Genomic DNA, 25417 nt, shown 5'->3' on the forward strand with positions numbered 1-25417 from the left:
TCATTCATCAAGTATGTGATATTTTTTTTCTTGTTTCAAGGAATGAAGTGGTTGGGTCAAACTATTTTAATTGTATGTTTGCCATCTCTTGTCTTCCATTTGGAAAAAGTTGTCTATTGTTGAAATTGTAACTGTCAGTACCTTACCCCATGTCGTGAAGGTTTCCCAACTTTTTCAAAAGGTGTTTGGTTTTTTCCTTTTAAAATAGAAACAGCACAATTAAACAGTATAGTTTTAAGTGGGCAAAAGTATTTATTGGACAGCATTGGGCGAAGCAGTTTTTATTTTCTCCATCTGTACTCTTTGTTCATGTCTGTATATAATTTGCAGGGTGCAATGTCAGTGGATTCTATCACCGATCTTGATGACAATCAGTCTCGACTGCTGGAAGCATTACAGCTCTCCTTGCCTGCTGAGGCTCAAAATAAAAAAGAAAAAGCCAGAGATAAGAAACTCAGCCTGAATCCTATTTACAGGCAGGTCCCGAGGCTGGTGGACAGCTGCTGTCAACATCTTGAAAAACATGGTAAGCACAGTTGTGTGTCAGCAATCAAGTACTTTCATGTATTCAAGCATCATTCATTTAAACATTCAATTTCAATTCTATATTCATTTGATCAGGCTCTAGATCGAAATTTCCTTTGTGAAGAAAGTTTACATAGTGTTGGCATAACCCCAGTAGGGATAAACAAGATATGAGGGGGGATAAACTTGATGATATTCAAACTCCCTAGAGCCAAAGAGTCCTCAGAAGTGACACTGGAGACAGGAAATTGAAGGGAGGACAAGGCGTGTTGGGCTGGGTTATCCTCTGCTGCTGCTGCTAAGTCACTTTAGTCGTGTCCGACCCTGTGCGACCCCATAGACGGCAGCCCACCAGACTCCCCCGTCCCTGGGATTCTCCAGGCAAGAACACTGGAGTGGGTTGCCATTTCCTTCTCCAATGCAGGAAAGTGAAAAGTAAAAATGAAGTCGCTCAGTCATGTCTGACTTTTAGTGAACCCATGGACTGCAGCCTACCAGGCTCCTCCATCCATGGGATTTTCCAGGCAAGAGTACTGGAGTAGGGTGCCATTGCCTTCTCCGGGGTTATCCTCAGGACCTCAGGACCTCCTTTAAACAAAGCAGAGCCACTTCTATGTTCTTTACATGTTGAGGTTACTCAAGGCTTCCTTTAAAAGAAAGAATCAACTTCTTAAAAGAAGAGACCGGGAAACCATTCCTTAAGTGAATAGAAAATATGTAGTTTTGGACAATAGTTTTCTCTATTGTTATTTGCATTTTTGTGGAAAGATGTCCACTTAAAATTTCTTCATCGTACCCCTTTTGGCAACTCAGTTCCACTTAATATGCTGACTTTAAAGCTATGTACAGTTCTTTAAAATCTTTGTTGAACTTTAGACTTTTGGCTCATCAAACTGCCATGTCTACAACCTGAATTTGTTTGCTATCACGTTAGCATGCATTTTATGGAATGAGAAGAGTTTATTAATTGCTTCTTTTTTCCAGTTTTATTGAGAAATAATTCACATACCTCACTGTAATTACCTTTTTACTATAAAAGTGATGTACTCATCATAATAAAGAAAACAGAAACAGAAAAACAAATCCTGAAGATATATAGACATAACTACATTAACATTCTCATCTATTTCTAATAAAAGTGGGGCTTTACAAAAATTAATCAATTTGTTATATATGGAAATCACTAGATAACATACATATGAGTGACTTAATATAATTAATATGTATGAAAACTTTGCTTATACAAAATTTTAATATGTAGATGTATGTATGTATGTTCATGTGTTTGTTTATCTGTGTCTTCTCCTTAGAAGATAAACTAGACATCAAGAAAAGTATCTTAGACATTTGGAATTCCCAAAACTTAGTATCATGATAACAATGTAAATGTTCAATCAGTATTACATGAACAAAATTATTTTTCAAAATAGCTTAGCAAGTAAAGAGTTCAGTACCATAAATACATAAATTCAGCCTATACTTTGCTACGAGGTAGAAAAAGCGACTCATACTTTTATAATTATAATTTTTCCTTGTAAGGAATGTAGAGAGTAACCATAGGCACTTTAAAGAATTCTAAATGAGAAAATTCTACTCCAATCATGCAAAATTGCAGTGACAGTTTGAGTAACTGCTTTTGTGAAAGAAAACTTGGCATGTCTTTATATTTTCTGTTGGAAAATAAATTTTCATGAATTTTACTCTGTGAAATAGCATTTCCTTTAAGATTACTGAAAAACAGGGCAGTTCATGGGGTGGGGGTGGGGTGGGAAATAGTTCCAGTGCACTTGAGGGCCTAAAGGAAAGAAGATAACCTGCATGGTCTTTCAAGATCCTGATTCTGTTCTGAGTTTCCATGATGCTTAGACCAAATGGCTCTGGAAAAAATAAGAGACAGGCTCAAATTCAAACAGATATTAATCTTAATCACAAAAAAAGGGCAAACTTCAAAAGCAATTTTTGTAAGACTTTATTTGCCAGTTTTTGAAATGGATAGCAGAGAGTTTGAGTCACTTTAGCCTTATAGATATTTGTCAAAGATCTTTTCATTCTCTCTCAAATCAGTCTTGGACTTACACACACAATAATAAAACAAAACAAAAAAAAATGGAGAGAGAGGGAAAAAAAATAAACCGGTCTTGGACAGTAGTCTTGACTCCATCTATATTCGTGTACACTACCCTTCCCCACTTTTACTTCACCAAATGCTTTCTCTACTATTAGGCCAGACTTCCTTAACCATCCTTGCTTTCTCTGAACCACACATTTCAAACAAAAACAAACAAACAAACAAAAAACCAGACAACATAACAAAGAGTCAGACTCTCCTCTGTCTCGGATTTAGGCTGAGTTGGGGGCGGGGTGCCGATTTATTATGCCTGCCCTCCTTACTTGAATTCCCTAAGCCTGAGATTCAGGTGGCCAGGGTCTAGTTCCCATTCCAGGAAAGGGGAGGAAAAGGAGAGAAAAGTGATTGCATCAATTTCTGGGACAGTGTACAGCAATGTCATATTTCTTTCCCAGATCTACGACTTTTCTGATGGACACCTGTTTTTTCTCAGTGACTGTCTCAAGTCAAGGTTACTGAATGCCTGGACTGCATCTTCTTGAGGAAAATGACTCTAAAGCTTATATCAGAGAATGGCATTGGCTATCTGAAGGCTGTCATCTGCTCTGCCTAAAAATTAATTAATTAAAAACAGATTATAATCGATACATAGAAATTACAGTAATCAATCACTAGCTATTAATTGTTATTTTCAAAATCACGGTCACCTTTACTGAGTGGAAAAGTACTATAATTGAGGAAATAATGACATAGAAATAGGCATTTCTGCCCAGACTGTAGGGATTCAAGCAAAGGAATAGTCTCACGTGGGAAGAAAGTGCCCTTATGTGATATCTCACTTATGTAGAAATTTCAGCTATTTGGAAACCATCAAACCAACAAGAAAATAATGCAGCCAAAATTAAAATTGTGAAGTCATACTATTATAATAAGGGCTTACCAACTGTCTCAGTGATAAAGAATCTGCCTGCCAATGCAGGAGACGTAGGTTTGATCCTTGGGTCAGGAAGATCCCCTGGAGAAGGAAATGGCAACCCACTCCAGTATTCTTGCCTGGAGAATCCCATGGACGGAGGAGCCTGGTGGACTGCAGTCCATGGGGTCACAAAGAGTCGGACACGACTGAACAACTGAGCACAACACAGCACTATTAAAATAAAGTTTTCTGTTTTGCATGGAAATTCTCATTTAGACCAGTCAGGGCCTATATCTCTCTGTAGGTGCCATATACAAGTCTATGCATTTTATATGCATTGATTAATTGAATCATTGAACAACTTTTGAAGCGGATACTTATTATGCTCATCTTGTAGATAAAGAAATATAATTCTGTGTTTGATTCTAATATGTACTTGTGCAAATCAGCAATGACTAGCCTCTCAGCATGATTCTCTCAAATTATTCTGGAAATTCAGAATAACACGTATAAGATATAAAAGTGATAAAAAGTCCATTTTTTTATATTATTTTTTTGGATATTTTTGCGTATTATATTTTCTAACTGAGAAACTCTAGAAAACCAACTTTAAAAGTCTTATACCTAATACACAATGTGGCAAGACCATAAAATAAATATACAAAAATATATCCACGTCTTCTATAAGAGCAATAATATTATGTACTATACCAATAAAATAATTCATTTATATTAATATCAAACATACAGTATAGCTAGAATACCTGAAATAAGAAGAAACTTCTGTGAAAAAAACTGCAAAGCTTTACCAAGAGACATTAAGGAATTAAGAAACAAAGTATGATGTCTACTTTGTTTCAGGATGGAAAGAAATAATGTTATTAAGATTTTAAACTCTTTCCAATTTAATTATATACTGGACTAGTCAGAACTCTTTCAGTGGCAAGAGAAGAACCCAGATAAAAATAGATTAAGCAAAGCATACACCCCCCTCCCCCACCAAAATCCCATTTACATACTGGGAGTCTGAATGTTTTATCTAGATTCAGGATCAGACAGATTCAGGATGCAAATGATGTTTGCTGGCCCGTTTACTATGTTTTCATGGTCTGTTGACTCTCACACCAGCCCTCTTCGTGTGGCAGCAAAACAGACATGGGCAGTTACAATCTGGCATTGCCCTTATCCCAAATGAAGAGAAAGTAAGCCAGCAATGAAGCAGTAAATGTAGGTGATGATCAGCAGTGGCAGTGACTGATGGCTTGCATAGGAAAATAAGTCCTTCACACATTCTCTGCCCCCTTAAAAGAAGTGCGTAATAGCTCTTGTGAAGTAGTCTTGCCCCCAAATTCTAAGCGGAATAAGAGAAAACTCTATCTCTTTAGAGGAAATAAAGGGGAGAAAGGAACTTATAAACGGCACTGCAGAGTGTCTTCATCCAAACAGTGAGGGAATCTACGGTGGGAAATCAGTGCTATATCTTCATCAAACCAATTATGACAAGGAAAATGTATAAACAGCCAGGGGGGGAAACATACACATTAAGAGACTGCAAGGCGCACCAACCGATCACAGTTGGTGAACCTTATCTGAATGTTGACTGGATATTTAATGATACTGAGGAACTACTGTTGACCTTTCTAATTTGTGATCAATTGTTTAAGAGACCTAATTTTTTGGAGCAAGGCTTCTCAACCTTGGCACTACTGACATTTAGGACTAGATAAATCTTCTTGATGCACTGGTCCCATAATCCCATTTCTAGGACATGCTCTCAAGAGAATCAGAAATGTAAACTGAGACGGATGTGCAGAGTTGTTCCTAATCGGCAAGTTATGGTATCAGAACAAGTGCATATGTGTTCGTGGAACGTATATTGTCATTCAGAGGAGAATATGAAGTGAATTTTGGCACATTCATGTAATAGAGTATTTTGTATCCATTTTAAGTAACATTTACACAGAATTTTTACTGGCTTAAAAAATTCTTGTGACATAATATTAAGTAAATGCAGCAGCATTTCCTCTCTCTATATATAATTTTTTCATGGAGAAAAGACTGTATTGAAATAAATCAAAATATTAAATCATTACTTCTACACCAGGTATTTTTAAAGTATATCATTTTTTACACATTATAGATTTTCTTTCATAAGTACCTGCTTTAATTATGATCAGTGAGACAAGAAATATTTATCTTCAAATTGATAAAGCACTGGAAATTCATAGAAAGCTCATGTTTAATTCTTCTGTATAATGAAGAAAATGTTACAGTATTTTTTTCATATGGAGAAAGTGTGGAAATACATAATATCACAAGAATAATGTTTAACCAGAAGTGTTTAATGTAAAATGATCCTGGTGCTAGCAGGGCTAACTTCTAGGTACCTGGTGAATCCAGCATGGCATAAATAAGCATTAGTGCATTGCTGTCAAGTCACCATTACCCTGCATGTTGCAGCGTGGTATTGGCATTCTGTTTTATATCTATTTTGATTTGCTCCAGTTTGAAACCATAAAACAGGACTGAAGATTTTGTTTCCTTATTTGCAGGCCTCCAGACAGTGGGGATATTCCGAGTTGGAAGCTCAAAAAAGAGAGTGAGACAAGTAAGTGAAAAGTGGAGATGATATTGTACATTTCACTTGACTTTTAGGTGAATTACCTTGTGCAAAGTTCGAGCTTATGCAAATTCATTTCTGAATATCTTTTATGCACCATCTCACCGATTATAGTATAATTGAGTCCCAAGAAGTAAAAGGTGAACTCAGAAGCTCAGAAAGATTCAGGATCATACAATTGAAAGCACAACATCTATACGTGCCCCTGGCATGTACAACAAAACAAAACTAATTTATAAACATTTTATTGACACTGTAAATTCAGGAGATTCAGAGCGTACCTGATCAGTAAGTGAAAATAAACAGAAAACAATTATATAGTACCCATTTCTACTAAAATGCAATATGAGTGATCCCGTCAATATCTCTTCTGTGAAAATGCTACATTTATAGCTTTAACTTCTCAAAAATAATGGTATTAATTTTCTATGGAACCATTGATTCCCCAATTCATCTTCCATGTGGGGATTGTACCCCTCAGTTTCCTTCAACACTTTCCAGATTTCTTGCAAAAGAAGTTTGGTATTAGAGCTTCAGAAGCAGGTTCCTATGATTAGACAGATATCTGTGTTCATGACAGCTTCATAAAAGACAAACCTTCCTTTGAGAAAAGAATTCATATGTTGGCTAAAAGAAAATTAAAATATTATTTTCCCTCTGTTGGTTCCAACAGAAAGAAGTAAGGAACCCAGCAATTCAAAAATGAAGCCAAATGAAAATAATTTTAGTTGGATGAAGCTGAAGAAACGATATTTGTTCATATTATTGAAACTAAGTGAAATAAATGCCTTCTTGTGTCTTTTCTTGTCCAGACAAAAGGGGTTTTTCAAAAGAAGTATGTTTGGTTGGTTGGTTGGTTTTATTTATAATAGTCACTTAAGAGACTACTGAACAACATTTAACATTTCACAATAGGACTAGCAGGAAGAAGATAGCATAGTAACATTTCTTAGGCCTCCTGTGCAGAGCTGCAAAATATTTTCAAAAATGTTACCTCACTGAATTCGCCCACCAGCTGAGAGACAAAGCCTTTTCACCCACTTCTGAGGCTTAGAGAGATAAAGACATTTAATTCAAGACACACAGTTTAGATCAAGCTCTTTCCACAGTCCTTTCTTTCGGCACGCGCACGCATGTGTGTGTGTGTGTTCTCGCTCAGAAAAGTAACACAGTATGTTTGAATGGTCACGAATAGGGGTGGTGCCAATGGAAGCCTGCTTCGTTCTGGCTGCCTGGTGCACACTAAGGGCGAGTGACCTGGAACTGATGAGCCATTCAGGACAGTAATGGCCATTCTTATCAGGTGGCGAGGTGGCTAGTGACAGACATTATTCCTCAGATATATCTTTATTCACCCAAGGGAAAACCTTCGTATGGAGATTTACTTATGGACTCTCCAAAAAAAAAAAAAAATATATATATATATAATAATAAGTGGTCAGATTTCAAGCATGAAGTATGCTCCACCTCACCATTGATGGTGTTATATCACTTCATAACCCTCTACACTTTTTCTTCAGAACAACTGTCACAGTATTAAGAGCTAATTAGTGATTGATGAGGTTACCAGTTTATCACCTGACTGAGAGCTGGAGGAGGGGAAGGGCTTTGCCTCCTGACTCATCACCGCATTTTGAGGACCTTTACCAAGGCCTGGTACGCAGCAGATGGGCAGCACATCTGTCCTGAATGAGTGACAGAGCACACGAACACTTACAGAAGTTTACTGCCTAGAGCAGATTCATAAACTCACTGACTGATTTTAACATCAGAGAACAATACCTAAGAGAAGTTGAGCTGTCCGAGATGAAAGTAGGGTGTAGAGTTATGACTTCCTTCTGGCTATTGTGTTTTCCTACTGTGATAAATGCTAAAGGAGCGAGGGTAATGATGAAGGCAGGCAAACTTCCTGGAAAATGTTAATAAAGCTACTTTGACAAATCTAAGACAGATTTTATTTAGTTATTGTCACCCTTCAAGCCTCAGAGAAACAAATGGTTTCTCAGGGTGTTTAATTTCATTGTTTGCAGAAAAATCTCTTTGCTTCCTTATCTAGTATTTGTGGAAAATGTCAGAATTCCAACGTGGTAAAATTGCTGACATGCAAAACTGCTATACAATGGATTAATTCCTCCCTCCCACAGTCAGAGTTGACCTAACCCCTTAGCTCTTCCTCCCAACCTTCTGGATGTCGTTATCAAGCCCTGCTGCTTGTGTCATTAACAGTAAACCCACATACTTTTATTTAATAATGCATTTCCTATGTGTGTGTATATATATGTATATATATATATGAAAGTGAAAGTGTTAGTCACTCAGTTGTGTCCAACTCTTTGTGACCCCCTGGACTGTAGCCCGTCAGGCTTCTCTGTCCATGGGATTCTCCAGGCAAAAATACTGGAGTGGGTTGCCATTCCCTTCTCCAGGGGATATTCCCGACCCAGGGATTGAACCCAGGTTTCCTGCATTGCAGGCAGATTCTTTACAGTCTTAGCCACCAGGTGGCTATAGATATATACACATATATATGGGCTTATATCGGCTTCTCTGATGGCTATATAGTGAAACTAACACTTTCACTTCATTTATTCAGGGCTGGGTTTGCGTTGTTTGCTTCTCCTTCCTGGGGTCTGGGCGGGGTCTGTGTAAACCTACTCCTCGAGGCTGCGTGTCACAGCCCTTCTTTTGCTGGGCACTGAATGTTGAGGTGTGCTGTTCTGAGACTGCCACTGGAACCGTTGTCTTTCCAGCTACGTGAGGAGTTTGACCGTGGGGTTGATGTCTCCCTGGAGGAAGAGCACAGCGTCCATGATGTGGCTGCCTTGTTGAAGGAGTTCCTAAGGGACATGCCAGACCCCCTGCTCACCAGGGAGCTGTACACAGCTTTCATCAACACCCTCTGTATGTAACCCAGTCATCTGCAGGAATGTCTTACTGGGATGTCCCACTCACTCATCAAAACCTTGTGCATATGTTTCCTAATAGCTATTTTGACCTGATTTATCTATCTCTAATGATCGGGCTATTGGGGGAATTTTCTGAGACTTACCCTGGGGAGAATTGGCAGGAAGAAAGTTGCCATGAATCAAATGGAAGTAGCCAAGAAACACTGGGGATGCCTTCAGACGATTCTAGGATAGTAGAAAGTGCTACAAACTGATGCTTTGGAGTAACAGAGAGGATTGAGTCCATGCCTAAAAATGAGTGCATTTCTGGAACCCAGAGTGAGAAAGGGGGATGGGAAATATTCCAGGCAGAGCCCAGGATTAGGACTTGTAATGTGGCTGGTTCAGGGCTAGAGGCACAGCTCCCCAAAGGAGAACAGGAGGGCGACCGGGAGGAGGAAGTGGCTGGAACTGAGTGAGCCTCCATGCGTTCCTTCCTGCTGCAGGTGACAGGCTCAAAACAGAGAAGAAGACCCTGACTTTGTACCGGGTTTCGCTTATTGCCAACCAAGTCTACCTCTTGTGTACTGCTCAACAGATCAGGGCCTCCAAACTGTTAGAAAGTCAGATTTTAGAACATTCCCACATGGTTCGCAAATGGGCTGTGATCCCTAAAGTTTGTGAGGATTTCCACCAAGGGAAGGAAGAAGAAGAAAATAAGGGAAATGAATGATTTCTGTGGGTGTTACATTTCCCCAGGTCACGTTGGTCTTTCTGTCCCTCATAGAACCTTACTGTTGAATTGCTAAACCAGTGGTGGGGGGCAGGAATGAAAGGTGACTTGCCTTGCTAATCCCTTTCTGAAGACAGTTGAGCCGGAAGGGCGTGACCTCCACCTTGACTTACTGAGAGCCCCTCTTCTTGCCTTGCTCAGTGCTGGAGCCAGAGGAACAGCTGGGCACCTTGCAGCTCCTCATCTACCTGCTACCTCCCTGCAACTGCGACACACTCCACCGCCTGCTGCAGTTCCTGTCTATCGTGGCCAGGCACGCCGAGGACAACGTCAGCAAGGACGGCCAGGAGGTGCGCCCCCCACCGCCGCCACGCATGCGCGCCTCTTCCTTTTTCCTGTTTTGAAAGGGAGAGCTAAAAAAGAAAAAGGTGGCTTCCCTGGTGGCTCAGCAGTAAAGAATCCGCCCGCCAAGGCAGGAAACGTGGGTTCAATCCCTGGGTCAGGAAGATCTCCTGGAGGAGGGCGTGGCAGGCCACGCCGATATTCTTGCCTAGAGAATCCCACGGACACAGGGGCCTGGCAGGCTACAGTCCATGCAGTCGCACAGAGTTGGACACGACAGGGTGACTAAAGAGCAATGCATCTCAGTGCCACCTGGTATCAACTCCTACAGACAGGTTCTCCACAGTCCTTTGAACGCCTCTGGAATCTTCTTGTTGGACTTGGCCCCCAGTCTGAGGTCTTAGGCTCTGGTGTTCTTTGGTGCTTCAAGGTATTTTCCACTTTCTCCCTTGAACAAAGGAGAGATGCTGGCCTCAATTTTAAGTGACCTATTCAGTTCAATTCAGTCGCTCAGTCGTGTCCCACTCTTTGCGACCCCATGAACCGCAGCACACCAGGCCTCCCTGTCCATCATCAACTCCCGGAGTTTATTAGCGAGCAGCTGAGACCCGGGTTCGATTCCTGGGAAGATACCCTGGGGAAGGAAATGGCAATCCACTCCAGCACTCTTGCCTGGAAAATCCCATGGACAGAGGAGCCTGATAGGCTACAGTCCATGGGGTCGCAAAGAGTTGGACAAGACTGAGCGACTTCACTTTCACTATTTAATCTTAACCCTAACAAGAGACCTGCTTCCCTTTTTTGAAACCATGCAGTCATACTTCTCCCTGACTTTTTATTCCCCAGGAGATTCAGACCCTTTACTATGCTAACATGCATTGTAAATCAACAAGAAGGAGCCAAAGACATTCCAGGCTTACCTCAGAAGCTTTCTATTTTAAATCCTATTAAGCAGAACTCAGCTGTGTCATGGATTCATTTCTGTAATTGTCAGATTGCTTTCCCTAAGGCCATGCTCATATGTAATTTTTTTTGCTTTAATCCAGAAAAGCAATTCTACCTTTCTTATCCTCATCGTCCCTATCAGTGTGAGAATAGAACTTCCCTGAGTTAGCCGTTTATCTCCATAGCAGTTATTAGTGAAACTCTGCTGGCTTCAGGTTTCATAATATGACACTGACACCTTCCTTCAGCCCACACTGCTCTTCATTGGATATACTGTAATTCGCATAATTGTTAAGTAGTTATATTACCCGACTGGGTGTCAGCCTTTATTGACTATAAGCTATAGAATCATCTCCCTAATCATTGGGTTAAGGCAGAGCCCTGTCTGGGTTCCCAGGTACGTGAAACGCCTCTCTGACATTTCTTAAGTACTATGTGTGAAGAAAGTCAGGTTTTAGGTGATTAAGAAGGCATTGAGGAAAGCAAAATGTCCAGTGGAACTCACTTGTGCCTTTTTGGAATCATTTTCAGACTTTCTTTCAGTCCAAATGCTGAACAAGACTGCATTGCCTATGGCAAAGAAAAGAAAACATCCTTGCATGTGTGCGTGCTAAGTCGCTTCAGTCGTGTCTGACTCTCTGCGACCCCATGGACTGTAGCCCACCAGGGTCTTCTGTCCATGGGATTCTCTAGGCAAGAATACTGGAGTGGATTGCCATGCCCTTCTGCAGGGAATCGACCGAGGGATCGAACCCACATCTATTACATCTCCTGCATTGGCAGGCAGGTTCTTTACCACTGGTGCCTCCCGGGAAGTCCCCCTTTCCCTGGGGATGATGGGGAGCCCACCCTGGTTGTAAACACTTGGTAGCTTTATAACTCACTGAGTCTGTGTTCTTCGTACAAATCTGTTAACCTCCTAAACCTGGATTTCCTTACCTAAACTTTGGACACAAAACTTCTTCAACTGGTACTGCACAGTCATTGAGAAAACTAGTTTATTACAAGGCATAGAAAAATATGCTGGTAACAGCAAAGTTGTACGGGAAGCAAGAGATGACAAAGGTTCCTAGACACTCTTAACCTAAACCTTGAGTTAAAATGAAGGACCAGTAACCAAAAATTAGAGAGACAGAGGAAATATGAGGACAGCATTGCTTTTGTGAAATGTTCAGAAGTTACAGGAAGATGTAGCCCACACAGCCATCTTGGACTAGAGGCTGCAGTATGGGAAAGTACTGATGAGGTCTGAGAGGAAATTGGGCTAAGTTCCCAGGGTACTGAATGCCTTTGCCAGCGGTAGGTGGTTGATTCTTTTAAGCCATGAATCTTTGGAAGGATTTGACTAAGGTGATATAATCTATGTTGTAGATTGGTTTGAGACAGGAAGAAAGTGAGTTAGGAAGGTTTCATAGGAATAGCAATGTGAAAAACAGCACTTCACATTATAAATGTTTCCATATAAGAGTGGCCTTGGTATCTCAATCATGTATGTTCTGAGCACCTACTCTGTGTTTCTCTAAACCAGTGAGCGTCGTTTGGGAATTTTCTAATTCATGTTCCCGGAATGCCGTGGCATCCTAGAAGATGGAGTGGGTAAAAACACAAGGATTTATAGAATTAGAAATCTCAACACAGAGTCACTGCAGAACTCCAGAGATGAAGTGATGAACGTGGACCAGGAAAGTTAGGAATGGCTTTGTGGAGGAGATTGAATTGAAACGCCATATCAAAGGGTGTGCAGAGGTTGAGTAAGCAGGCCACATAAGTATGGGCTAGGAATGGGAGTTAGCTTAAAACCCCTTCTGGTAGAAAAGAAGGGCAAGGGAGGAGGAATGAGAGAGAGGTTCTTTATTCACGATGTTCAAGTTGCTTTGGTATGAACAGGTAGAATGGGTGCACTGGAGTGAGAGAAAAATTCAACTGTAAAATACAGTCAAGAAGCAAAGCAGTTTTCAACCTCTGCTCTCACCTGTTTGTTAATTTGTGCTAGGTGTGTCACCTGTGTGTCCGGCAGTTCTTACGCGTTGCAAAAGGCAGAAAATGATGCAGAGTGTCAGGAGCTTGGAGGCCCACACAGCCTCTGCCAGTACCTTACTATGTGAAATTGTTTTTATAAAACAGAGGAAGAGGAGGGAAAATAGAGTTGGGGTAGGGGGAGACCTGAACTTCCTCTTTTATGAGATGAATGTAATATTTCTTTTCTAATAGGTGCTTAAACTCCCATGTATCACTGACGGGATCTTAAAGATGTCTAAAAGAAGGGCATGAGAAAAATTATTGACCAGTAAATGAGTGCTTTAGGGGGAAAAAATAGTGGTATTTTATCAAATGTTTTGCTATCTTGGGTTTGTTTTGCTTTATTCCATTTTGTTCAGTTTGCTATTTGTTTTGCTCCTTAGGGGAAAAGAGAAATTCCCAAATATAAGAAAGATTTCATTTCCTCTAGAGAGAATATTGCAGGAACATCATGGAAACGTCTAGAGAGTGGTTTTCAGGTTATCCAAGAACTCCCCGGCATGGCATGGAATATGTGGTGTGAATGTGTGTGTGTGTATATATATATATTTTTTTTGGGGGGGGGGGTGAGAGGGTCCATAGCTGGCCTCCAGTTCTTCAGAGAATCTTATGGGGCAAAAAGAAGTTACAGACTACCAACACAGGGCCGGGATTGTGGGCCTTTGATGAGACACAGGCCTCAAGGAAGTGGAAGCTTGGCTTTGGATCTGTAGCAGGGTCAGTACCTGACTCTCCTCACCCTGGCCGGGCTTTGGAGCCAGTTCTCCCACATGCCTGCTATGCTGGCTCTGCCAGCAAGAGTGAGGGGCAGAGGCTGCCTGGAACCGGGCTCTGTGCATCCCTTCCCTTGTCTGTAAAATAATGATGACAGCAGCAGCTTCATCTTGTGAGTAGTGAGAAGGAATCGCAACACTCTGTGCAAAGCCCCTAGCCCAGTGACTCTACGTGCTAAACTTGAAAAATTTTTCTATTTTACTGACATATAGCTGGTTTATAGTGTTGTGTTAATTTCTGCTGTACAACAAAGTAATTTGGTTATATAGGTACATTCTCTTTCATATTCTTTTCCAAGATGGTTTATCATAGGGTAGTGACTCAAGTAGGGCTTGTCCGGTAGCTCAAATGGTAAAGAATCTGCCTACAGTACAGGAGACCTGGATTCAATCCCTGAGTCAGGAAGATCCCCTGGAGAAGGAAGTGGCAACCCACTCCAGTATTTTTGCCTGGAAAATCCCATGGACAGAGGAGCCTGGCGGGCTACAGTCCATGAGGTTGGAAAAGAGTTGGACCCAAGTTAGTGATGGAGCACACAGGAGCACGCATTGTATATATCTCCCTGTGCTCTAGTAGGACCTTGCTGTTTATCCATTCTATGTTTAAGTTTACTTCTGCTAATCCCAAACTCCCAATCCTTCTCTCCCTCACCGACATGCTGAGCTTTTAATAAATGTGAGCTATTCATATTTGGCTTAGAAATGATCTAGGATGCTTATTTAGAGATAAATGTTTTCCTTGAATTCTCTGATAAGTAATGGAGCAAGCCCAAGCACACATTACATTAGTTAGTCATAGAGAAAGGTGATGGGGCAAGTGAGAGAGAGATGCTACAACATGGGGACAAAGGTGGATGCCATCTGTGAGCAAATCTCCTTCCAGTTTAAAAGACAATTAAGTAAAACCAACCAAAACAAAAAAAAGCATTAACAAACCACAGCATCGTGGTCTGCAGCTGGAATTTTGGTGCATTTTAACAGCGGGTTTGTGTTGCATTCCCAAAATAGCACCAGGAGAAGACAAGCGAGCGGAAGCAGAGTTCTGGATTGTCCTTGTACTAAACATTCTTTTCAAAGAAAACAAAATCTTCTATTTGATCGTGTTGTTGTTGTTGTTTTAATTAGAAAACCCCAATATTACTTTAAGAGGGAAAGGGGAAGCATTCCAAATGCCTCTGAGTTCTAAAGGGATGAATTTGAAAATAGAGCACATTTGGTTTTATCCTCAGCCATGAGTTTCCAGGAAGAGAAATGAAAAATAATATGAAAACTTGTCAAGTTTTATATCGATGAAATGAAACAAAGGAAAAACGGAATTGAACTGTTGTACATAAAGGGCACTTTCTTAAAAGTTCCCAATGTTTACCACATGAAATCATTCCCCTTGGCAGCAAACCTGAAAATGGCCTCGCCTTCTAAAAATAACACACCCCTTATCTTTACTTTAGTGGTAATGATAAAAAATCCCCCTGCCAATGCAGGAGACGTAGGTTTGATCCCTGGATTGGAAAGATCCCACGGAGCGGGGAATGGCAACCCAGTCCAGTATTCTTGCCTGGAGAATCCCATGTACAGAGGAGCCTGGTGGGCTACACTCCATGGGGTTGCAAAGAGTCAGACACGACTGAGCTACTGAGCACCCACGCAGACAAGTGCCATGCCAGGCTTGCGGGGCTGGGTAGCCATCCACTCAGGGCTCCATGGGACAAGGTGGGGACTCCAGAGGCTGAGTCTTAGCTGTGGGTCAGAAATTGATTCTGTGTTTGACTTTTATGCTGTGCATCCACCTGTCTCTCGAAGGCCGTGCAGACCTTCCCAGGCAAAGGAACTTCCCCAGGCATCCACAGTTCCCATACTTACCTGGGCATTTATAGATTTTCAACTGATTTCAACAGGAGAAATAACTGGCCTAGATCAGTGGTTCTCAACCAAGAGCAGGTTTGCCCCTCAGGGGACACGTAGCGGTGACTTTCACCTGGCCCTCACCAGGCCTTCCTGTAGCACCCTCTGCCTTGCTGAGCTTCCTGGGGTGCCTTGGCATATTTAATCTATTTCTGTCTTTGCATACAGTGTTCTCACCACTGTGAAGGTGCCCCCTGCGCCAGCTCCTCTGTTTTTCAGCCCAGCAAACTATTCTCCTTCAAGGTTTTGGGCAAATGTTGCCCCCTCTTTGGAGTGTCTTCCCTGGGGCCTCCAGAGTTGATAGTTTCATACTTTATACTCATGCGTGCGTGCTCAGTTCAGTTGTGTCCGACTCTTTCTGACCCTATAGACTGTAGCCTGCCAGGCTCCTCTGTCCATGGGATTTCCTAGGTAACAATACTGGAGTGGGTTGCCATTCCCTCCTCCAAGGGATCTTCTCGACTACTTGTAATTGATCAGTTGCTTTTCTCCTCTAGAATGTGAACCCTTTAAAATAAGGAGTGGTTTGTGATCTTTGTTGAAAAAAACTTTAGAATAATTAGAATCCATGAAAAATGCCCATCTATGGTGGGTACTGAGTGGATGGAGTAATAAAGAGATGATGGGTTGATGGATGAAGAGATAGATAGAGGGATGGATAGATGGTCAGTTGAATGGATGAACATCAATATTTTTTGAGAGCAGACAGGATAGAAATTTTATATAGTACCAGTTTCACAAAAACAGCATTCTAAAATTTTACTCAGTATGCTATTGAGATGACCACTGAGCTATGAACTTCAAGATGTGAGGCAAAAGGAAAATGTGATGCCCTTCATGGATTCTGACAGAGATGATGTGGTCCTTGCAGAAAAAAATGAGAAAGTAAAAAGATTCAATTGATTATTTAACCGCTCAGTGTTTTGAAAAGCAAAAATCACAACCATCCTTGTATCCTCTGCTTCTGCAGGTCACTGGGAACAAAATGACATCTCTAAACTTGGCCACCATATTTGGACCCAACCTGCTGCACAAGCAGAAGTCGTCAGACAAAGAGTTCTCAGTCCAGAGTTCGGCCCGCGCTGAAGAGAGCACAGCCATCATTGCTGTGGTGCAGAAAATGATTGAAAATTATGAGGCCCTGTTCATGGTGAGTGTCCCGCGTTTGGCAGGACATCTCGGTAAGCTGCCTGTTGATTGCCTCTTGGTGGCATAATGAAACAGGGACACCACCTTTTGGCTCATAGTACTGGTCATTGACTGAATTCACTGGAAGCCAGGCAATTTCAGTAGGAATAGAAATGTACACACCTATGACATCACTGTAAGTTTATGATTCCATGTTTTAACAAACATATCCAAATTATAAATGTCACTTCACTGTCTCCTAAACAATAGTCATGTTTTGGAATCACTTGATGCATTGTATAGCAGTGTCCTTGCCCCCAAAATTGATAAAAAAGACCTCTTTTTGGAATTATGTGTGGCCCCCATGAATTCATGTATTTATAACCATCCTCAGCAATGGCCCCTCCTCCAAGGTCAATCTGGAGATTCTGCTTCCTGCATGAAGCTCTACCTATCTTCCCTGTGTCCTTCTCACATCACTTTACCATGTCACTTCTCTGTCCCTTGAACCCTATTACTGTTCCTATTGATGTTTATCTTATCATTGTGTTGAAGTCATGTATGGCTGTTTCCCCTAGTAGATTATAAGCGCATTTAGCACACAGGCTGTGCCCTTGTTATCGCCTCTCTGTATCCTCTGTACAATTTTGGAAGGCTCTCCATCTGGCAGGCACTCAGTAAATATTTTTTTTATTTGTATTGAATTACTGGTTCCTGTTTTCCTTCAGAAAAACTTCATTGCTTGCTCCCACTTCCCTTGGATCATTAGAACAAATGTCAACTCTCTTCTGTGTCTATTCACACTCAGAGCACATATCAAAATTTGTAGAAACCTTCTCGATGGTTCTTCATAGATTTCTTTTTTGAATTTGAAGACACTCATTATAAATCTTACCTATTCCACTAGAGCCTTTAGTGGCTTCTTCAGCTGAGTGTGCTAATTCCCTCTTTTGAATTTCCCTAATATTTTGTCTATGTTAATCAAAGGCCTTGCATTAGATTTATTTCCATCCTTGTCTTATACCAGTTATTTTTGTAAATTTGAGAGCCAGTGGTTTAGAATATTTGCTCTCTCTGTTGCACCTTTGTAATTGTGACCAAGTAATTCAGTATTCAATAAGCATCAGTTTCAGTTTTTGGAAAATGGGGAAAAAGTTAAAATATGACCTGTTTCCCAGGGCGGTTCCCAGAATCCTTTGATATGTGAAAGCATTCTGCAAACTGTAAAATGCTATGCAAATGTTCATCAATAATTGTATTATTGGGGCAACATAAATTGGCTCAGATCTCAGCACTTCAGCACAATAGACACAAATATCACATAAAATTTAATCAGATGTTTAGTGGACAGCCTTCCTGCTGGTGACATAGGGACCCCAGCTCCTTGCATTTTGAGACTCTTCAATCCCCTAGGATTTCATGGGCCAAACCTAAAAGGGACATCCATCCTGCCCACTCCAATACCATTGGCCAGAACTTAGCCACAAACTGTACTTCACTGCAAGGGAAGTGGAGAAATGAATTCCTTCTGGATGCCCAGGAGGAAGTGAAAATGGATCTATTGCAGTGAAAAGTTCATTGAGGTAGAAATGTGTCTTGCTCCTCTTTGAGTCTCTGAGGCACTGCCTGTGTGTTGCATGCAGTAGACTCTCAAAAAAAACATGGAAATTTTCATGAACTCTATATAATAAATTTCAGGGCTTCCTTGGTAGCTCAGTGGCAAAGAATCCACTTTCCAACGCAGGAGATGTGGGTTCAATCCCTGGGTTGGGAAGATCCTCTGGAAGAGGAAATGACAACCAACTCCAGTATTCTTGCCTGAGAAGTCTCATGGACAGAGGGAGCCTGGCAGGCTACAGTCCATGGGGTCACAAAAGACTTAACACAATTTAACAACTAAACAGCAACAACAGTCTAAATTTCATCCTTCAGCCAAAATCCTCATAATTAATTACATATTTGGGTGAATCAGATGTTTGAATTTTTCAACATTTTCATCAAATTTTAAGTCACATATCATCTAGCCAAGTAGTCTTGGCATTGCTTCATGCTCTGTAGATTAAAAAAAATAATAATAATACCACTTGTCAATCTGAATTCCATTCTCTAAACTCTGTATTCTAAGCAAAGTTCTTTATGTGAAACCACAAACCATCAGACATTTCTTTTCACCTCAGATACTAGCAAATTGCTTCATGGCTTCCTTCAAAGTCTAGTTGCTACCATTTTAATTGTTCCATTCCTCTACTTCCATTTCGCACTGCCTAGATTATTAACAGCACCAGAAGAACGTCAGTACTCAAATCTTTCCCAGCGTTTTCCAGATCTCATCTCTACCTGCCATTCTCTGTGGAGACTGATGTCAGAATTCTCTTGGGTAGTAGCTCATATTTGCGTTCCCCAGTTGTGATCTGTACTTCTCAGCAAGGCCTTCTGTGGCCACCTTGTCTGACATACAGCCCACAGTCATGCACGCACATCCTCACTTCCTATTCCCTCTCCCTGCCTTTTCCTCCTAGCACTCATCATTACTCATAAGGACTTTATTCATTTCTCTTGTTTGTGCTTCCCCACTAGAATATAAGCTTTCTGTCGGAGTGAATTTTTGTTCATTTCCATCTACTTTTTTTACTGCATTACCCCTACACCTGGTACTTGGTGGAAACACAAGAAATATTGGTTGGATTAATGAATGACTCAGTGGTACCTCTGTGACATGTGATGATTTCTGTATTATTGATCCTTACTCCTTATGAAGAGGTATGGGCATGGAGAAATTAAGGCTACCTTTCTCAGAGTAAGTTAACCATTCACATAAGCATTCTTGATCTCCTTAGACAACCTATGAGATTTATATATTGAGAAAAAGTAGGAGGACAGTACAAAGATCTGTAGCGTAGGTCAGTAAAAAGAAAACTGACTTTGCTATAGTCCTCTCTTTACTATACATGGATTCCCTGGTGGCTCAGGTGGTAAAGGATCTGCCTGCAATGCAGGAGACCCATGATCAATCCCTGAGTCAGGAAGATCTCCTGGAGGAGGAAATGGCAACTCACTCCAGTATTCTTGCCTGGGAGAATCCCATGGACAGAGGTACCTGGTGGGCTCAGTCCATGGGGTCAGAAAGAGTCGGAGATGACTGAGCGACTAACACTTAATATACATTAGCTCTGAGACCTCATCTTCTTTGATTTCCATTTCTTTAATTATCAAAGGACTAGGTTAGAATGAATAATAACCAAGATCCCTTCTAGTTCTAAAATCTGCACAGTTCTATGCGCTAGCTTCACCTCTTTTTATTAATTAATCTCCTCACTTGTGGATGATTTTTGGAATATCTGGCATTTCAGAATCTAGTTTGTTATACTGACACTGGTGACTGGTTGGCAAAGCTGGTCTGTGTGAATGGACAAAAATTCATTCCTGTATATAGCTGTTTCATTTTGTTTTGTTTTAAGAAGCTTTCAGAAGTAGCGCAGTAATGACAAACAAGAAAGGATGAAGCTAGACAGAACCTAATGGTTAAAGGTGGTTAGCTGTTGTACTCTTGCACAGTTCTTGGACATGTTTACGAAGTCAGAGTAGGAGGCATCACTTCCCGTTGGCATCAGAAAGGAAGACTTGTTAGAAAAGGTGGCTGTGAGCTTGTCCTTCAAGGCAAAATGCATTCTGGAGGCAGTGGTTCCATGGAACTGATGAAAGGGATATAAAAACCCACAGAGGCCTGGCAGGGACCCAAAGCTTGTTCTGAGTGTTATAATGTCCTTCATTTCCACATGTTGACACTGCCTTTCCCAAGTGGCCAGTGTCTGACTTAATGGGAAAGTGCCAAAAAGAACCTGACTGTCCCAGAACACAGAAGCGATACCCAGCTTTAGAGGCTGACCTGCAATTTGAGAGCGTGGCTAGGACAGTATTTTTTTTTTTTTAACTGGTTGTTTGCTTTTCAGACACTGGGTTAGAAATCATCCAGCTGGAAAGCGGTCATGATAACACCCACCATGATGATCACTCTATCAAAAGACCAAAGCAGCAGATTAAAATCACAGTTCTCAAACTTGAACATGCAGCAGAGTCGTAAGAAAAATTTGTCAGACATTCAGATTCCTGGGCTGCACTCCAGAGATTCAGACTGAGTAGCAATGAGATGGGGCCCAGAATTGTGCACTAATGAATGCCTCCAGGGCTTTCTGCTAGTTTCCTAATCACACCTTGGGAAAACCACATCTTGGGAAACTCCCAAAATGGTGGGAGGACCATGAGCTTTACAAACAGTTCCCAGAATTCAAATCTCTGCTGAGCCAGGTATTTGCTATGTAATCTTGGCCCTATTCTAAGTCTTCATTTTTCTGTTGGAAACAAACAAACAAAAAAGATGAAGCTTTACAGGATTATTTTGAGAATTAGAAATGATATCATAGGGCACTTAACGGCATGGACTAGGTACATCAAAGGGCTTCCCTGGTGGCTCAGACAGTAAAGAATCTGCCTACAATGCAGAAGACCCAGGTTCAATCCCTGGGTCGTGAAGATCCCCTGGAGAAGGGCATGGCAACCCACTCCAGTATTCTTGCCTGAGAAATCTCATGAACAGAGCAGCCTGGGGGGCTACAGTCTATGGGGTCGCAAAGAGTTGGACATGAATGAGCGATTAACACACACACACACACACACACACAGAGAGGCACTTCAGAAACAGAGAGAAATCACTGCTGTTATTGCATGAAATTGATCAGGTGCCTGCCCTATCAAAGTACCTCCAGGTGTCACCTTGGCAGTGATGCCCATCTGCACCTCACCATGTGACACTGTGACCTGCTCCCACATATATATACTCCTAGCCCTTTATTCTTTTCTTCCTTTTAGCTATAGCACTTAGCACCTTCAACTCCCTGTGTATTATGCTTGTTGAAACCTAATAGAATGCAAACTTTATGAAAGCAGGGATTTTTGCTTGTTTTATTCACTGATATCCACAGCACCTAGAAAATACTTGGCAGAAAATGGGAGCTCAGTAATTATTTGTTTAAAAAAATACTGTAATACTGTATTGCTAAGAAAAAAATGTGGTGTTTTTTTTTTTAATTCAGTACCCATACACCTTAGATTCCCCAACCTTTAAATCATAACCCTCCATCCCTGATATCAGTAACTATATAAAAATTGAAAACACAAAATCATACTCTCTCTGGAACACTGAAAATCAAGGGAAGAATCATGCATATCTAGAAATGATCAGTGGTATCACTGCAAGGCAGAAAGCATTCAGCTACTCCATCAGGGACCCGTTAAATTGTTCTGAAAGTTGTGGCTTCTGTAGCTGATGTTGGGAATGCCAGAGAAAATTCATCGTGGCGCTTGGAATTAATAAGAGCTTCGGAGCAGAGCGGAGAAAAGAGTCCGCTCCCTCTCAGGGCCGATACTACTAGGGCTTCTTTTTTGGAGAGAGGGAAAGAGGCAAAGGCACCGCCCTTATGGGCTGATGGAAAGTGCCGAGCACAGTGGAGACGTGGGAACGCCAGAGCGTTCCCACTCTGCTGATTGGTCAGCCTTAGCTGGAGATCAGCACAGCACACGTGGGAAATTTCGAATGAGAACTACTGGGAGCAAGGGTCAGAGGCTGTGATGAAGATTCCAAGCTTAGAAGCCAAGCTTTGCTCTGTGTTCTCTTCTTTCCCGGCACAAATTACATTTTCTTAAAATTTCTTTTGCATGCCAAGTCAAAAGGAGTCAAGCAGGAACCCAGATCATCAAACTAGAGACCACCCCCTATCGACATAGCTAGATAATTATATGTGATTTCCATTTCCCTTTTTATATAACCACTGTTTTTCTTTTTTAAATAACCACTGTTCGTGTGCCAGGAGTTGGGCTAGTTATTATGTACATCATAATAATTTATTCTAAATTTCACCATGATTTCATGAGAAGTAAGCCAAGAGTGTTTGCCCAAGTGATGCAACAACTGTAAGTGAACTATTACTACAGTGTGATACTCCCCCCTACTCAAAAGATGAGGTACTTTAATATGATGTCTCATATATGGAGTCCATTTGGCCAGGAGTGGGTGGGGGAGAATATTTTAGCCAATTTGAAAATGGGGAGTAAAGGGGACCTTTAACAGCATCGGTCCTTCTGAACTGATCATAACACTGACACACTCTATGTCCAGGCCAGCAGATGGCTACAAGAGCCAGTGTGTGTTCCTGCTGGAGCCAGCTCACTTTGTCCCTGTCTGCAGTGACAGAATGCATGCACTGTTGCCGCAGGGGGAGAGGAGCCAGAGTGTATTACACCTGATCCGTTTCCACTTCCTGTAACCTGTTGCCATGGAGCAAAGACTACTCCTTGCTCTTCATCTTCCACGAGTCATCCCCCATCACAGCTCCATGAATCCTGGGCTCTTAGACTGTATTTGTTCATGAATGCTTCCTAATTGCCAAAAACGCTGTGTGGCATGGGTTGGCACGTGAGAAAAATTTTTTGAATTTCTTAATGCATCCTGACCCTTCAAATGCACTGAGACCTCTTTACATAATATCAAGCCATCCTCCAAACCAGAGCTGCACAAAGGTCCAAGGCTGGGCCTGCCCGTGTTTGAGCTTTTGCTCCCATAAATAGCCAAAGCGATTTCTTGAGTGTGTTTGTTAGCTGAAAAGAAATGTCATCATGACTTTCAGTGACATCCACTTCTGCTGGGGAGCGTTAAAGTTCTCAATGCAAAGCATCCTTCTCGGTTCAGTGCCAAGTGGTGGATCGGTGTGAAACACCTGCTGGCAAGACAGAGCAGCAGGATTGGGTCCTGGGAACTGCTCTCCCAGATGCCCTTAATGGTTTATTATGGTGACTTAGCAAATGGAGAAAACTCAAACCATCTTTCCCTCTCTGTGGTTTATGGGATAAAATACATCATAGCAGTTACACCCGAGGCAATCATTCAATGTTTCATTTTTAATTTGATAGGGTGGATTTTAATTGTGACAGTTTTATTCCTTCATATGTGCAGTGTTTACATTTTTTCTTTCAAGCAGGAGAGTCCAAAGTTCTTTTGAGTTTTGAAATAGCATTATCCTTTGAAGGAACATATGAAAATCTAAGGAGTTGAGTCTCCAAATAAACACAACCATATATGGTACCCTTAGAAAATATCTAAAGTTGCTAAATACTTGAGTAAAACCCAATGGAGATTTTGCTTTGAAACAATAAATTGTAAAGGAAGAAGCCCTTTTGGGATGGGTTTGGTTTCTTCACGTAAATGTTCAGAATTGATTGATTTAAAAAAAGTAATATGCTTTTTATGATTCTACTCCTTAGTTTCCGTTTCACTACATACAAAGTTCCAGAAGAAAAAAAATTTGATTATTGAGTCATACATTTCATTTTTAGAGTTTTTGTATCGATGGCAACAGTAGTTTAAGAACTTATTAGAAAAATTCTAGTGATCCTCAGTTGGGAAAGGAAATTTATTTTCCAAGTCTAAAAATGAGTAACAGGGAAACTTTCCTATAGCCTGAGACTGGTACCGCTTCCAAGAAGAGAGAAACAACTAGACCGGTGTACACCATGAAGACCAATAATCCTGGGTTATTTTTTATTAGTATTTGTAGCAATTCCAACAACATTCATTCAGTATCCATTGCAGAGGAAGCACCAGCCTAGCTCGTGTTCTGAAAGAGCATAAAGTTGAGTGTGTGAGTGAATGAGTAAGTGGGTGAACGGTCCTGGATATGCTGGTAGGAGTTCCAACTGCAACTGCAGTCAACTATGGGTGGTGGCAAACGTCAGGATTTATTGGGCTGGCCAGAAAATTTGTTAAAAGATGTTATGCTGCTACTGCTAAGTCACTTCAGTCGTGTCCGACTCCATGTGACCCCATAGACAGCAGCCCACCAGGCTCCCCTTCCCTGGGATTCTCCAGGCAAGAACAGTGGAGTGGGTCGCCATTTCCTTCTCCAGTACATGAAAGTGAAAAGTGAAAGTGAAGTCGCTCAGTCTTGTCTGACTCTTAGCGACCCCATGGACTGCAGCCTACTAGGCTCCTCTATCCATGGGATTTTCCAGGCAAGAGTACTGGAGTGGGGTGCCATTGGAGAAACCCTAATTAACTTTTTGGCCAATTCAATATTATCTCACATAAGAAGAAGCCTGGAGGCACAATTTTAGCAGCTCAGTTGCACTTATCCTCTCTCTGGTCCACCATCTTTAGCTGAAGAGGCCACAATCATTTTCAGCAGCTCTTGCAGCCATTATCACATCCAGTCACAAAGAGAGATGTTTTCTCTCCTGCATCTCTTGTCATTATGAAGGAGAGCCTTTTCTAGAAGCTTCTACAAGACCCCCCTTGGGGTCTCTTGGCCAGGATTGGCCCATATGATCTTGACGTAGCTGTGAAGGAGGCCAGTTGACAGAGAACTGCAACCTCTTGAAGTTCCAGGCAGTCAAGTCAGATAATCCCTGCTTTCTGACAATGTGACCAGCCCAAAGACCTGAGGTCTGACAGAAGAGAAAAAGCCAAAAGGTAGAAGCTACACAGAGTCTAGCTTCAAGAGGTCATACAGTGT

General features: G+C 41.4%; 1 protein-coding gene across 6 annotated transcripts in view; it reads left to right on the forward strand.

The window, feature by feature from the left end:
- ARHGAP6 (Rho GTPase activating protein 6) overlaps positions 1-25417 on the forward strand; it is a 541668-nt gene that overhangs the window by 493442 nt on the left and 22809 nt on the right. For all 6 annotated transcript variants that reach the window (XM_061407887.1, XM_061407886.1, XM_061407889.1 and 3 more), the window contains 5 exons: positions 331-526; positions 6062-6117; positions 8880-9030; positions 9949-10097; positions 16699-16878. In XM_061407887.1, coding sequence (XP_061263871.1) covers positions 331-526; positions 6062-6117; positions 8880-9030; positions 9949-10097; positions 16699-16878 — 732 coding nt within the window. The remainder of the gene's footprint in view (positions 1-330; positions 527-6061; positions 6118-8879; positions 9031-9948; positions 10098-16698; positions 16879-25417) is intronic.

This window comes from Bos javanicus, chromosome X (assembly GCF_032452875.1).
Source record: "Bos javanicus breed banteng chromosome X, ARS-OSU_banteng_1.0, whole genome shotgun sequence".
NCBI classification, from domain to species: domain Eukaryota; kingdom Metazoa; phylum Chordata; class Mammalia; order Artiodactyla; family Bovidae; genus Bos; species Bos javanicus.